We start from the raw sequence: 15,668 nt of genomic DNA on the forward strand, positions 1-15,668 counted from the left end.
TTTTTTATTTTTTTTTTATCGGTCAAAGTCATGTTAGATGTTAGTAATTAGTTCCCCATCCACTCCAAGAACCACCTTATCTCTCCATTCACCAAATCCACCTTATATCTCCAATCTCCAATTCGCTCCCAAGAGGGATCGAACCCGGGTCACTTCACTTAAGTGAGGACCCGGTGGCCAGTGGGCTAAGCCCTCTGGTTTTTGAAAAGGCATATATGTAGACGCTATATTGATTTATTTCTACTTCTTTTTTCCTTAACATTTTCATTTTTCAGTCACATGTATTGCACCGAGGAAAGAAAATCAATTTAATCCTCGATATATAAGCCTATCTATGTAATAAAGATAGAACTTAATTAGTACTAGTATATATATCCCTCCGTTTTTTTATAAGTGTCCCATTTAGCTCATTTTTGTGTTTCTCAATAAGTGTCCCATTTCAAAATTTGAGAGTATATTTATGCCATTTTTCCTATTTTGTCCTTATTTAATACTTGTATGAATGTAATAATTAATTGTATATATGCATTTATTATGACAATTACTAAGGTTACAAATGTAAAATATTTTATTTTATTGGTATGTGTATTTTGACGACTTGGGACACTTAATAAAAAACGGATTGAATCCTTAATTAAGAGTATAACTGCTGGGTAAAGCAAAAGTAATTACTTCAAAAGTCAATAATGCATTTCTTAAAAAAAATACTTATAAAAGAAAAGAAAACATTTACACACACATATGTGGCTAAATTGATTATATAAATATTGCTTTTGTAAATTGCTATGACTTTAAACATTGATGTTGTCGTGATTTTTGGATCATGAGATTTTTCTTGCTATAGCCAAAAACAAGATTTAAGCTGTCAATTTGTCATTGAAGAAATAAGACATTGGGCGTAACTCTTGGGACAGAAAAAGACAACCTATATTGATTGAATTTTTAGACAAGTCGGCAAATAAAATACAAACAAAAAAAATCACAAAAACAATATTAGGATTGAGATATATAAGTTCAAATGAAAACTCTTATTTTAAAAAAAGAAAGTATTATTTTTAACCCTTCGATTATAAAAATCTACATGAAATGCATTATTTTAATGGATGAGTAGTATAGCATTGAAGTTCGAAATTTGAAGGAAGCTAAAATTTAAATTTATTCGGAGATGGTGGTAAAAAAATTTGAACGATATGCTACACGGTAACACAGCTTTACACAAATAATACTACTAAATTTCTTAATTTTTTATTTAATTAGGAATTATTCATCACGGCAGGGCTAAATTTCTTAATTATACATGTGGGTTTTCAATCACGATTTTCTCTATGGTCCATTTACTTTTATGAATTATTAGAGAAAAAATATATTTATTATTTTTTTAATATTTTTATATATTTACTATGATAAAAACAATTATCTGGGTAGGGTGGAATACATGCAACTCATTTTCTCTCAAATATTGAATAATATTATCTTTGGGTAGTGGTGTGAAAATATTTTCTCATCGTTTCATCTCTAATAAATATATGATAAAAAAAAGAAGAAAAAAAGAATAATATTTTATTATTTATTTATCCATCATTTTCAAATGAAATTTTTATAACAAAGGTAAACGCATCTTATGTTTTTTAGACCACCTTTCATCCATACAAAAAATGATTTTTATATTATAAGTATATCATACTTTTAACTTTTATAACTCGTTGGTTTATTAGTTTATGTCCACATTTTCTGTTCCATTATTATTGTCCCAAAATTTTTGGAAGAATGATTAAATTGATTAAAAATTATAGGACACACATCATTTGAAGTGTTAATTAATTATTACCTTTTATAAAATAAGACAATAATAATGTGATAATTGAAAATAGTAATTGAGACAACAATAGGGGAGTAGTATTTACCAGAAAATATTGGTGTAACCAATTGGCCTCAACCCTCATTAAAATTAAAGTTGCTATAAAATATTAGTGTAGCCAATTGGCCTCAAACAGAGGATAAAATTAATGTTGCTACTAGTTTTTTCACATTTTGACATTAATTTTTTTTTTTTTAGAATTATAAGAGGTATCTAATCTAATATATAATTAAATAAGCAACTCGTACGTAGTAGACGGGACCTTTACACCGCACAAATATGAGAAACCTACCCGTACGCAGGCGGAACTACTATCTATACAAGAGTGGGAAAAGTATTCGTACGCAGGCGAAATTGCACCCAAGACCTCTTATAAAGAATAATCTATAGTGCCTCAACTTTGCCACTTGAGTTAGACCTCGTTGCCGGCATTAACCATATGCTGTATCGTTCTTCTTCTTGTTATTAAATTTTTGTTTCTTTTAATAAAGATGCTAGTTTTCTTTTAACTTTTCTTAGCATTAATTGATCTTATTAAGACCTTATGTTGAATCGTTCTTCTTCCTCTTATTTTTCGTTTACTTTTGAATAAAGTTGCTACTAGTTTTATCTTTTCTTTTTTTTCTTTTTTGTTTTTCTTTTTTTAGCATTTTTAAGGTACTTTTTTAGCATTAATTGGTCTGAAGACCGTATGTTGTATCGTTTTTCTTCCTGTTATATTTAATTTTATTTTTTAATACTTTATTCGTGATAATGATAGCCATTACTCCTTCCGTTTTTTTATAAGTGTTCCATTTAGCTCATTTTTTTGTTTCTCAATATGTGTCTTATTTCAAAATTTGAGAGTATATTTATGACATTTTTCCTATTTTATCCTTATTTAATACTTGTATGAATGTAATAATTAGTTGTATATATGCATTTATTATGACAATTACTAAGGTTTCAAATATAAAATATCTTACTTTATTGGTATATGTATTTTGAAGGCTGATGACACTTAATAAAAAACGGAGGGAGTATTTGTCATTGTGTTATAACTAAATCTCATTTTCTTTGATAGCTTAAAATTACATAGGATAACTAAATCTCATTAAATATGTCCAATGCAATTAATATGCACAATCTAAAAAGGAAATGCTCAAATGAAAATATGTGTGTAAAAATATGAAATTTTATCGATAGTTAAAATTAAAATTTCATATTTTTACATACATAATTCATTAACAATAAAAAAATATTAAATAGTTTATAAGTTAAAAAATAAGATCTAAAAACTTATAAAATTCTAAAAAAATAAGTTCCCCAACCCTAATTTATTTTTTCATAAATATTATAAACAACCACCATTTACTAAAATAATTCTATTATGATTTGTTATACTTTCATGACATACCCTTCTAATTTAATTTATCTTTATTTTGCTCTCTCTAATTAGGATTTTATCTCTCTAGTTTATAAACTAATTATTTAAATATTTGATAATTTATAAGCTTTTGATATATTACATCTTGTAAGCGTTTGAAACTATTTTATAAGCTCTCAAAATTTATAAGATTATTCTTTTTTTTTTTTTTAACTTTGGGGAAGAGGAGCGGTGGGGTTTGAATCCTGGACCTCACTGTTCGTAGACAGGAGTTCGCACCGCTTGATGTCCCCTCGGGACCTTATAAGATTATTCTAAACACCCTCTAAATATCATTTTGAAATGGACTCTATTTTTTATTCTTGTCGGACTATTTTACATTTCTATAGCTAAAATGGACTTAGTTGGGCCGACATTTTTTATGTATATTGGGTCTCGATCCATTCAATCCATTAGTGAACCCTTTAGACATCAAAAGCCCAAATTCTTGCTCTAAGAGAAATTCGAGGAATAAATGCTTTCAAAGGCCATTCTAATATTTTCTTATTCCATCCTTGCATGCTCTTAATTATGTTAAATTATGAATATTGTTTTATACTTTTTCGCCCTTGCATCCCACATTTTAAATTCCTAGCAAATTTAGACACTCCATTCTTCGGCCTCAATTTTATGGGTGTAATCGACCCAAATCAAGTGAATATTTTAATATTCAAATTTGACTTATATTTATTATTGAGTCAATTTGATTATAATTGAATCAAATCGAACCTATATGATTTCGTAAGAAATAAAACTCTTTCGAGAAGTGAAGGAGTAATTCTTACAAACGAAAAAAATGATGGAGTGAAAGAACTCATATCTAAAGACATATTTAAATTTTATTTTATTTTATTTTATTTTTATTTTCTACTACTATACATAAATTTATAGTGCGACTTATTTACCCCAATGCTATTGTATAACTCTCCTAGTCATAGGAGAAATTTTGAATTTATAAAAAAAAAATGAATAGAGCAAGAAAAAAGTTTAGCCTGAAACCAAAAAAAGCCCGATGGCCCAAATTAAAATAGTGTGTTCCATTCGGATAATAACACCAAGAAAGTGAATTAATCTAATTCATCGAAAATTCTCTTATTACTGATAGATTTTCAAACTTCATTACCCTGATTTTAAATTTATTAATAAGATTTTAATACTTGAAGGATATATATTTTTGTTTTCACCAATGCAAACTGAAAACATTTTCTACAAAAAAAATATATATATATATAACCATTTAGGTTAAAATACTCGTCAAATCCTCACCTTCCATGATTTTTTTCTATTAATTATTACACGAGTCAATGTTAAAATTATATTCAATTTCTATCTAATATAATCTTAAGTGTTTTGATTGAAAACATACGATCTACTTTTCAGTACAAGTATATGATTATAAAAAAAATGATTTACATTATTTCTTCTATTCGATTAATAATGGCTCACTTTATCAGGACAAATAATGTGTATAATAAGTTGATGGTGTAAAGTAAACGGAGAACATTTATTTAGTGCATAAAATAAGTTGAACACAAGAATTAAAGAGGATTATGAGCTCTATTTGTTATTATTATAGTACTCCCTCCGTCTCGATTATTTTGAGACTTTTAGTTTTTACATAAGATTTAAGAAAATACTCCCCCCGTCTCATTCCAATAGGCTCACTTTTCTTTTTGGGTATAAAAGATGTACTTAATTGGTGTGGACCACACCACTTTACTACCATTTTTTTACTAAAAAATAAGTTTTATTAATCTCCGTGTCCAAAAGAAGTGAGTCTATTGAAGTGAGACGAAGAGAGTAGTGTTTTGTGTGCAGGTGAAAAAGTGAAAAAAATGAATAATAGATTAAAAAAATTCCAAATAAAATTTTAAAATCAGGGACAAACAATTTGAATTAAAAAAAATCCAAATAAAAAATTACTAATCCGAAATCGAATGAAATATGTTGAGAAATTTGTTAAGAAATAGGAAAAGGAATAGGTGGAGAAATTCAAAAATAGAAAGGAGTGGGGCCGGGATATAAAAAGGTCAAGTAGAATTGTTATTGTGTTGTGCATGTACGTAGAGAGAGAGAGGGACGGCAGCTTAGGATCCACGTCACAAAGAGGACGCGTGTCGAGTGATATTCTAAGACCGTCCAAGGACGTTGACATGTGGTCCCTTACGTGTCTCAATCTCCACTCTATACGTACTTCCCTCTCCACCCACCCCCACTCGCACCCCACCACTCTCACCAATCAACTTTTCTTTTTCCCCATTTTCATTTTCGCATTCAAATTCCTAGATACTTTATGTCACGTGAAAATGTGTATGATTGTTGGTTACATAACTTTCAATAAATATTAAGACTAAGAGCATCCAAAATGCTGGTTGCTTAGAGGGGTGTCTTAGGAGTGGGCCCCATCTAAGACACACCCCTCTCCAATGCATTGTGTCTTAGGTGGGTGCTTAGATCCCTATTTCTACAAAATTCATATTTCTACACTTTTATTTTTAAAATTCATATTTTATTAAAATTAAAATTCTACATTACAATAATTTAAAGACATAATTTAAATATAATAATAATAAAAAAAATTACAATAATTTTCTAGGGCTCAATCGGACCAAAACGAGACCAAATGTGTATCAAACGGTCATATTTTAAAGAAAAAAAATTATAATAAATAGGAATTTCGATAATTATCATAAATTTCGATAAAAAATTATAAATAAAATAAAATTACAATAATTATCAAACGAAAAAATAGGAATTTCGATTTTTTTTTTTAAAAAAAGGGCGCGCACGCCTCGCCTTCGCCCCGGATCTCTGCTTCGCCTCGGCCTCGGCCTCGGAACTGGCTGGGTCTCCAGCGCGGGCAGCACTCCAGCGCACCGGATCGACGCGAGCTTCGCCTCAAACGCTGGAGTTGCTCTAAGTGTGTTACTAGTGAGAAAAAAACAATGTTTGATTGATAGAATTATTATGAAAGAATAATGAATTATTATGAAAGAATAATGAATAACAAGAAATTATCCAATCAAATTTTTAGTTTATTAATCCTGATTTTCTATAAAAAAAAAGACAATTTCACAAGTTCTTTATTCCTTATCAATACTCGAATAAAAAGAATGAATGCAAAATAGTGAAATTATCTTTCATAGAAAATGAGAGAAGCGAAAATGAGGTAGTTAAAGAACCTCATTTTTCCATGATAAATGTATTAACTAAAAATAACAAAGCCTTAGTGGAAAAAATGGTTCAAAAAAGAAAAATGCTCACTCATATAATACGTACCAAATTGATAAAAAGTAAATATTTTTATGACACGTAGGGAGTACGTTTCATACTCATATTTTATTTTGTGTATCAACATGAAATATATATATTTTTTTAAATTTGAATTATCTTAACTTTCTTTTACTAAAGTAATTTTATTTGACTTTTGTAAAAATAACACTCCCTTTCGTCCATAAAATTTGTATGGTGGAATAGAAGGCACGAGTTTTAATAAAATATTTAAAATATGTATTTTAATATGTAAAATGAATCTGATAAAGGACAGTTATTATGTCCTTTAGTAGTGTTAGACCCGTCAAAATGGAAAAGTAAATGGTGTGTTTTTGTAAACATTAAATGTGAATAACCAAAATCCAAGCTTAGTTAGAAAATTCAAATCGAAATATTCGATTCAGCTCAATTTAATTAAAATTTTCAAATCCAAATTATTTCTGCTCGATTTTATATTGAGCCAGAAAATCAAGATTTTATTCAAACCCTTCAATCTTTTTATACATATTTATAAGTTCATAATTTTATTGCTTTTAAATTCTAAGTTATTAGACACTTCTAACTTCTCCTGATCAAAAAAAAAAAAGACACTTCTAACTTCTTGCACGAGCTTGAAGCTGAACTTCACATATTCATGAAAATATTTTGAGTCCTCATTTATTATCAATTTTATCGTATAATTGAAACCATCAAAATACATTAATTTTATTCTTCCTACTCATCATTCAATTACTCCAAAAAAAACAATGACAAAATAATTCTCCACCGTTTCGATAATAAACAACGTAACTTAGTCAATATCCCATTCAATTCGATATGAACGCACTTCAATAATGAATATATTCTCACACAAAATTAAAAGTAAAAAAAATACAAAAATAGTTTTGTACGCGCCGCGAGAACGCGTGAGGGAGGCAAATACCAGAAACAGGATCTCGTACGCCACGATCTCGCCACGTGTTGGTAATCCTCGTGGAAAGCCAACATCTTTTTCCCCCCAAATAAAGAAAATTTCCCACAAAATAAAATAAAAATAAAAATAACACAAAAAAAGCGAATAACAACCCACGGGACTGCTTCGACCCACATGCGTGTCAGTAAAGGAAGGCCCCCACCTCACCCCCCTCGTGCTCGCTTCCCATTCGTCCACGTATCCTCCCTCCTCTTCTCCCCGACACGTGTCTCCCTGATCGACGGCCCAGATCCCCCCTCTCGCATTCAGCGTCTCTACGTCACACCAACTGTTAGTGTCGGATCATTCATTTCCCCTGTCCTGCCCTAGACGGTGACGGGCAGCTGCCCGCCAATCAACTACTTGTATAATGTGCCTCTCTCTCCCTTTTATGCTGCTGGGTCCTTCTCCACTCTCCTTCCAAAAAATTTTCATATCTTCGATCTCGCTTCTCACCTTCTTCAATTCTGTGATTTTTCCTGCTGTTTTGTGTTTTTGGAGAGTGTTGATTTGATTTGATTTTATTTGAGTTGTTTTTTGATTCGGATGGATGGCTGGAATGTGCTGTGAAGTGAATCTCGCTGAGACGGAGACGTCTGCACCGGTGCAGCCGACCTCGAGGTCCGCCAGGAGGAGGAGGATGGAAATCCATCAGTTCAAGTTCGTCCCCACCGATTCCGCGGTGGCGCCGCCGCTCGACGGCCGCGGGAAGAGGAAGCGCCAGAGATGCGATGCCGTTGTTCCGGTTTTGCCGCCTAGAGAGTGCGAGGTCGCCGCTCGGAGCTGTGAGAAGTTGAATAAGCTCGCCGGTGAGGTGGAGCCGGAGGCGAAGCAGTTACGTGTATCGGCGTCGGCGGTGGCAACTGAGGCTGAGGTGGCTCCGGATTTTCCGAAGTTCGGGATGACCTCCGTGTGTGGACGGAGAAGAGATATGGAAGACGCTGTTGCAATTCACCCCTCTTTTAGCGGCCTAAGCCCTAATTTCCCCAGCGGGATGCATTTCTTTGGCGTCTACGACGGCCACGGCTGCTCGCATGTAAGCTTTATTTCATGCTTGGATTCGTTTAACTTTTTGATTAATTTTGGTTGATTACTGAATCGGATTTGATTGATTTGCAGGTCGCAACGAAGTGCCGAGATAGGATGCACGAGATCGTGAAAGACGAGCTCCAAACCGGAGGCTCGTCGTCGTGGGAGCGAGTCATGTGCGAGAGCTTCTCGAAAATGGATAAGGAAGTCGGCGACTGTAGCAGCGGCCGTGACAGCACCTGCTGCGTCTCCGCCTGCCGCTGCGAGCTCCAGACTCCGCAGTGCGACGCCGTCGGCTCCACCGCCGTCGTCGCCGTCGTCACCCCCGACAAGATCGTCGTGTCGAATTGCGGTGATTCCCGCGCCGTGCTGTGCCGCAATGGCGTCGCGATTCCCCTCTCCGTCGATCATAAGGTTCGATTCCACGCCAAAATCGAATATTCTTATTCCCCAAATCCAAATTTAATTACTGTTACTCAAATTCATATCTGATTTCTGTTGTTTACTTGTTTGCAGCCGGACCGGCCAGATGAGCTGAACCGGATCCAAGAAGCCGGCGGCCGAGTCATTTTCTGGGACGGCCCTCGAGTTCTCGGAGTCCTGGCCATGTCCCGCGCAATTGGTAATTAAACACGAAATTTCAAAACCTAATTAACCTAATCATTCAATCGATAATCGAGCTAGATCTAAATTCGTGCATTTGGTTTTCATGTTACGATCAGGCGATAATTACTTGAAGCCGTTCGTGATATCGGAGCCGGAGGTGACGATCACGGAGCGGGCGGCGGAGGACGAGTGCCTGATCCTGGCGAGCGACGGGCTGTGGGACGTGGTGTCGAACGACACGGCGTGCGGGGTGGCGCGCATGTGCCTGCAGTCGCGGAATCCGCCGTCGCCGCCGAGATCGCCGGGGAACGACATGAGCGTGACGGCGGCGGGGGAGAGCTCCGACAAGGGCTGCTCCGACGCGTCGATTCTGCTCACGAAGCTGGCGCTGGCCCGCCACAGCACCGATAATGTGAGCGTAGTGGTGGTGGATTTGAGGAAGAGCCCTTGAAAAAAATTGCAATGGGCTTTTTCGTAATTTCTCCTTGAATTAAAAAAACTAGGAGATCTAGTGAGCATATATTTAGGTATTATTATTGCTAATACGTGTTATAATCAAAAGGGAATTGTTATTTGAAATATGATATTATATGATATGATATTATATGATTTTCAAGAAATTAGGTTTTAGTACATAGCTATTTGAGTTCTTTCAAGAAATATTGTAAGGAGCGCCAAAGCAGATCAATTCTGCATTTCTCGAAATGAAATTTGTCTAAATGTTTTTTTTTTATTTTCTCGAATTTTTAATATATATTTTCTTGTAATATTGTTTTCTTAGTATTTGAGTATGAGCAAGGAAATTTAAAGTACTATAGTCGCATGATTCTTCGAGATTTTTATTCGGTTTGGATATGTGAAGAAAAGCAGAAGATATTTTTAGGAATAAATAAATATCTTATCCGCGTAATTAATCACAAGGGACGAAATTAATATCGATCTATAATTAATGCTGATGTATCACAACTCGGATAAATATTTGTGGATAATATTGCAGCAATCAGTCTAGAGAAGTTTGATGATGAATTAACGACTTATTATGCCAAATTACAATAATGATGGCATTTTTGACTACTGTAAATTAATTAACTAACTCTTATACTTGCATTGCAATTCCACGAGTACTAACTACTTTTAAAAAAATAATAATAAAATCAACCAGTGGTGTCATCCCAAACAATCACAAACTTTCAACAATAAATTATTTCGTCAAAATCGTTGCAAAATGCAGTCAAATCTAAATAAATTATGCATAAGATGCATCTAATGGTGGGCTAGTAGTGACGCCACGTGTTAACCAAATCGACCATTTTGTCTCTTAATTTCTTAATCAACCTTAGTTTCCCATGTTTAGCCAACTTATAATCATGTTTAGTAGTACATCAAAGTTGGGGTGTCGGAAAATTTTAATATTTGTTTGAGATTATTTAAAAGAAAAGTATTGCACGATAGTCCAACCTTTAGTTAGGCAACAACCAAAAAATAATTATTCATTCCTAATTAATCAATAGCTGGCGACAACACAGCTTGGCAATTTATTTTTTTATTTTCCTTTAGTGGATGGTAAGATATAGGTATTTGGTTGGATATTTGAAATTAGAGTATTACAATACAAAATATAATGATTTATTTTTTTTATTTTTTGTTGTTGAGAGAACCAAATAATGATTATTGTTGTTATACCGATTATGATTTTTTTAATAAATTTAAATGGAAAATGGACATAGGAGAGCAGAGAGAGAGAGAGATCATAATTTTATATAATTTTATACTCATATTTGATACATTTTATATTGCCTCCTAAGTTATAGGGTCAGACGATCTAAGTAGGACCACACAAGTATTTTACGTATGATTGCTGATAATTACGTTTACATCTTAATTTGGAGACTATTAATAACATTTTTTGTTTGAAATCACAAAGATACCTAAATATAATCAATTAAGCAACTCGCATGCAGACGAGACCTCATCACCATCCAAATGGTGGGAAAACGTCACCGCAGGTAGGCGATAAATATATCATTGTAATTACCAATCATCCTCTTATATAGTGTAGATCAATGCTAATATAATGGAAGCTGACTAGTCTATCATTTCTCGTAGTTATTATAATTTTTATTTTATTTTAACTTCAAAGAACAAAGTTTAGGTCTAAATTTACGTTATCAATGAGTAAAAATTATCGCGAAGTTAGGATTAAGTTGAAAAGTTGGTGATGTAAGATTCAATTTTTACAAACATATTGATAACTATTCAGAATAAGTATATATTATTTTGACACGTAGATACAATCTCATAATTTAAAAACATATTTATTTATCTCATTCATGCATGATGTCAAATAATAAGAGCTTTACCATAATGATTATTTGAGGCACAAGCTATAGAAATAGTCTCTTATGCACAGCCTCTAATCTCCGCGGTTACTTCTTTGTATTTTTAATACAAATAATTATTGATATATTTAGACATCATAACACAATAGTTATCGATTATAAAGCACATTGTAAAAAGAAAATAGTGAAAATTTAGTACTCCCTCCGTCCCAAACGAAATGTCTTATTTCTTTTCGGCACGGAGATTAAGAAATGTGTATAAGAGCATCCGCATTGGGACCTCCTTGATAGCCTCCTTGATAGTGTTTGTGTTATTGAGTAGGTAGTGCTGCATTGGGGTTCCTTGATAGCCTCCTTGATAATATTAGTTTTGATTTTATGTTTTTCATTTAAATTTTATTGCATAATTTAAATTGCATATTTAAATACTGGATTAAACATAAAATTTAAAATTACTTAAAACATAAAAAAAAATACATAAAAATTTAAAAAACCTAAAACATCATTAAAATCACATAATTAAAAGCCTAGGATAGACCACGACGCCTGAGCATGTCGGCGACCATGGACGCGTGCAATGCACGTTGTGCGTCCGTCATGTTCGTCGTATCCGTGTTCAGGAGCTACATATCGAGCTCCCTCTCCCGGAGATCGTTCCTCCGCTGGTACTGGGCGGTGAATGCCCTCATCTGCGCGTCGTTCCTATCCAACCTCTCCACAATTTCTGGTGGAGGATCCGAGCTCGTATGCGACGCTGCAGCCTTCCCTTTCCCTTTCGCCGCCGCCTTCGCCGCCGCCTTCGCCGCCTTGTTGCCAATGGGCCGAGCAGAAGAGATCTCCTCGCCCGACGCCGAGGTGGTGAAGCCGCCCTCTTCCGTAGTCTTTGTCCTCTTGGAGGCATGCACGTCTCCAAGGAGGTACATCGACTTGAACTTGGGATTGTGCCGGAGAGTTCTCCACGCGTTCCAGAAATTGAAGGAGGCATTGGTTGGGCTTCTAGCCTTGAAGATGGTTTGGGCCTTTTCACGAATCATATCATCCGAATGACCGGACGGCCAATTGTTGCTCGTCTCCACCCAAACAGCTTCCCAGAGACGCACATCCGCGCTCACCCGGGACCAGTGGCCTTGAAGTTGCTTAATGCCGAGGTCGACGCCGATGATGGGGCACACACGTTCGCGGATCCGGCCCCAATATGACTCTCCCTTCTGATCCGTCCCACGGATCGAGTCGTTGGTCTCCTCCGCCCAAATTTGGACGATGAGATCCGTATGCTGTGGAAGGTAAGTATGACGGTAAACTTTTGGTTTGTCGTGCTTCATTTTGGTGGCCTTTTCCTTCCTCCGGCCGCCTTTTTTTGGTGGGGAGACACTCTGCTGAGCACTCACCGGTTCCTCCTCGGGCGGGCTCTCCTCCAAGTTGATTCCTCCCATATCGGGATGATAATCGGAGGAGAGATCAGGGCACCAATTTGGATCGTAGAAAGGGTTGTGTGGATCCATGACGGAGAAAATTGTAGGAGAAGAAGTGCTATGAAGAGAAGAAGGAAGAAGGATGAAGGAAGAAGGAGAAGAGGTGTGGAGAAGAGAAGAAGAAGATGGGTGTTTTAAAGAAGAGAAGAAGGGAAAAAAAAAAAAAATTAAATCCGTCGGTCAAAGGTGCGGAGACCGAGGAGCTGCAGTAAAAAAGTGTATATAAATTCGAATTTTCGATTTTTTCATTTTTTTTTTTTAAATTGGGCGCGTGCATTGCACCCGCCATCTCCTTCGCCCTATCGAGGATACTCGATAACTCGAGGAGTTCTCGAGGAGCTCCTCGCCGCATCGCCCTCCTCGAGGACGATGGTCTCCTCGAGTACCCCATCGAGGACCCGCGATGCGGGTGCTATAAAGTAGATAAAGTGGGTTGGTGGAAATTAATTAAATATTATGTATAGAAAGAGAGAGAGTGTATTGCCAAAAAAGGAAACATGACATTTCGTTTGGGACAGCCCAAAAAGGAAAACATGACATTTCGTTTGGGACGAAGGGAGTATTAAATTGTAATCACTATTTGAAGCGTGTAGTGCGCATCGTATGCAAATTGTGAAGTGACATAATGATTGATACTATACGATATAATTAAATTTTGTATATTGAATTTTAAAAAAATATATGAAAAGTAGTGTCAAACAATTTGATGATTCATGATATGTCAGACGACGCACACATCTAAAATCTCAAAACAATATTGATCGGTTTATTCATTATTTTACAAATCTTCGTCCCATTTAGATTATACTTCTCCGTCTCATGTCTCATGAATCTTGACACGTTTTTATTTTAAGTAATAATTACATTCTCTCTTCTACTTTATTATTTTTATACTTTATTAATTACACACTTAAAACACTAATCTACAACTCCTTAATTCCCGTGCCGAAACCAAACGTGTCAAGATTCGTGGGACGAATGGAGTATATAAAAATCGTTCAACAAATTTTATTTTGTTAGAGTTACACCCTTAACTTCAGTTACTATTCGTTCCATCGTCAAGTCGGATTGAGAATTCTTCGCTTCGGTATTATTAGAGTTTAATTAGTTAATTTTTTATTTAAAATTCAAAAAATAAAATAGAAAGTGTATAGCACTTCCTTTCTAATTAGAAAATATCACTCTATCTCGAGAAAATATCACATAGATGACATGTAGATTAAATCAAAGAGAATTAATTGCTGGAGCAATTAGTTGAGCTAATGAAGCAATTAGTTAACAAAAACAAGTATTCCTACTAATTATTACTCCCTCCGTCCCAGCTTTTAGTATCCAACTTTCCTTTTTTGGCCGTCCCATATTTTAGTATTCATTTCTATTTTTGGTAAAAGTGGGTGAGACTCTTACTCCACTTTAATTATTTTAACTCTCACATAAAATGTGGGACCCTTATTCCACTCGCAACACATCAATCACTTTATTAAAACTCGTGCCGTTCTCAACTGAATATTAAAAGCCGGGAGGAGGGAGTATTATTATATTATTATTATGATTTTTTTTTTTTTTTGAGGGAATAATTTTGATGGGAATAATTGAATAATATGTGTAAAGGTGGTTGATGTTTGGAGTTGACAAAGAGACAGGGATAAATAAGGTGTGGGGCCCAAATTGATATGGAATCTGGTTTTCTAACTTTACCTGACTGCGACAACGCATGATCATCAAGAACTGTAGCAACATAGGTCATTAGGTGGGTGCGCCCTCATCTTAATCTCTGTGGTCCACCTCTCTCATCACGCCACGTCGTCGTTACGAGATTACCCCTAGCTGTCACGGATCGCGACGCCTCACAGGAATTCACGATAATTTTCAAACATTTCCTAATTCGATTTTTTTTGGGGGAGCACGAGTTGAAAATTATTACTAGTATATAGAAAAAAGAGAGAGGTGTAACCGTGTAAGGCTATAATAAAAATAACGATTTCTTTTTTAAATATACTGTAATTCAAAGAATCGAGCCTCATTAATTTTTTTATTACAATTCATGAAGAAACATCAAAATAGAAAGAGAGTAGCTAGAGTTAATGGTATTTTATGTCAAGAACTTTCAACGTCTTTATAAAATGTCTCGAATTTTCGTTTTCTCCTGAAAAAAATTCTGAACTTTATTGCATAAAATGCCTCGCTACACAGAAATCGGTAACAAAAAGATGACAAAACTCCCGAACTTTCGACCCAAAATATTCCATCCAACGAGATAAGTTATCTTTCTGTCAGCATATTTTGGATAACGAAATATTTTATGAAAAATGCTATAAGTTCAGAATTTTTAGTTTCAGCTCGATTTTGAGTTGTTTTTTTCAAAAATAAAAAAATATAAAAGTATTATTCATGCGACATTTCTAAAATTTTATACTGTGATTATTTCTTGGACCTAGAGATTTATATTACAAATATGAAATATTCCTTTTTGGGGGGAAACTTAGTCTTCAAAATAAGCGTTTGCTACAAAATAAGAGAATTATAATTGATAAACCAATATATTAGGAAATAGGAATTAATCTAGGAGTCGCTTAGGGTGAAAATGCTCTGTAGATTAGTTGGATTAGTATATTTCACAATGCGTAGCTACAGATTAGGCAAATTATCTTTTACAAAAAGAATCAAAAAATAGCTCAAAAGAGAAATCTAGATACAAAGTACACCTATTAAATGAAACTTCTCACAATAGATA

General features: G+C 34.5%; 1 protein-coding gene across 1 annotated transcript; it reads left to right on the forward strand.

Moving 5' to 3' along the window:
- The first annotated feature begins 7,544 nt into the window (after positions 1-7,544).
- On the forward strand, positions 7,545-9,852 carry LOC131005924 (protein phosphatase 2C 37-like). Its single transcript, XM_057933044.1, has 4 exons — positions 7,545-8,524; positions 8,608-8,931; positions 9,034-9,139; positions 9,240-9,852. Exons 1-4 carry the CDS (start codon positions 8,039-8,041, stop codon positions 9,572-9,574), a joined length of 1,251 nt encoding a protein of 416 aa, XP_057789027.1. The 5' UTR covers positions 7,545-8,038; the 3' UTR covers positions 9,575-9,852.
- Positions 9,853-15,668: the final 5,816 nt, after the last annotated feature.

Source organism: Salvia miltiorrhiza, chromosome 1, assembly GCF_028751815.1.
Source record: "Salvia miltiorrhiza cultivar Shanhuang (shh) chromosome 1, IMPLAD_Smil_shh, whole genome shotgun sequence".
NCBI lineage: Eukaryota > Viridiplantae > Streptophyta > Magnoliopsida > Lamiales > Lamiaceae > Salvia > Salvia miltiorrhiza.

Bases quoted from the DNA above. Each gene is read 5' to 3' on its own strand.
- LOC131005924 (XM_057933044.1), top strand. From the start codon at position 8,039: ATGGCTGGAATGTGCTGTGAAGTGAATCTCGCTGAGACGGAGACGTCT. The intron at 8,525-8,607 runs GTAAGCTTTATT...ATTGATTTGCAG, and splicing joins ACGGCCACGGCTGCTCGCAT to GTCGCAACGAAGTGCCGAGA. The intron at 8,932-9,033 runs GTTCGATTCCAC...ACTTGTTTGCAG, and splicing joins CCCTCTCCGTCGATCATAAG to CCGGACCGGCCAGATGAGCT.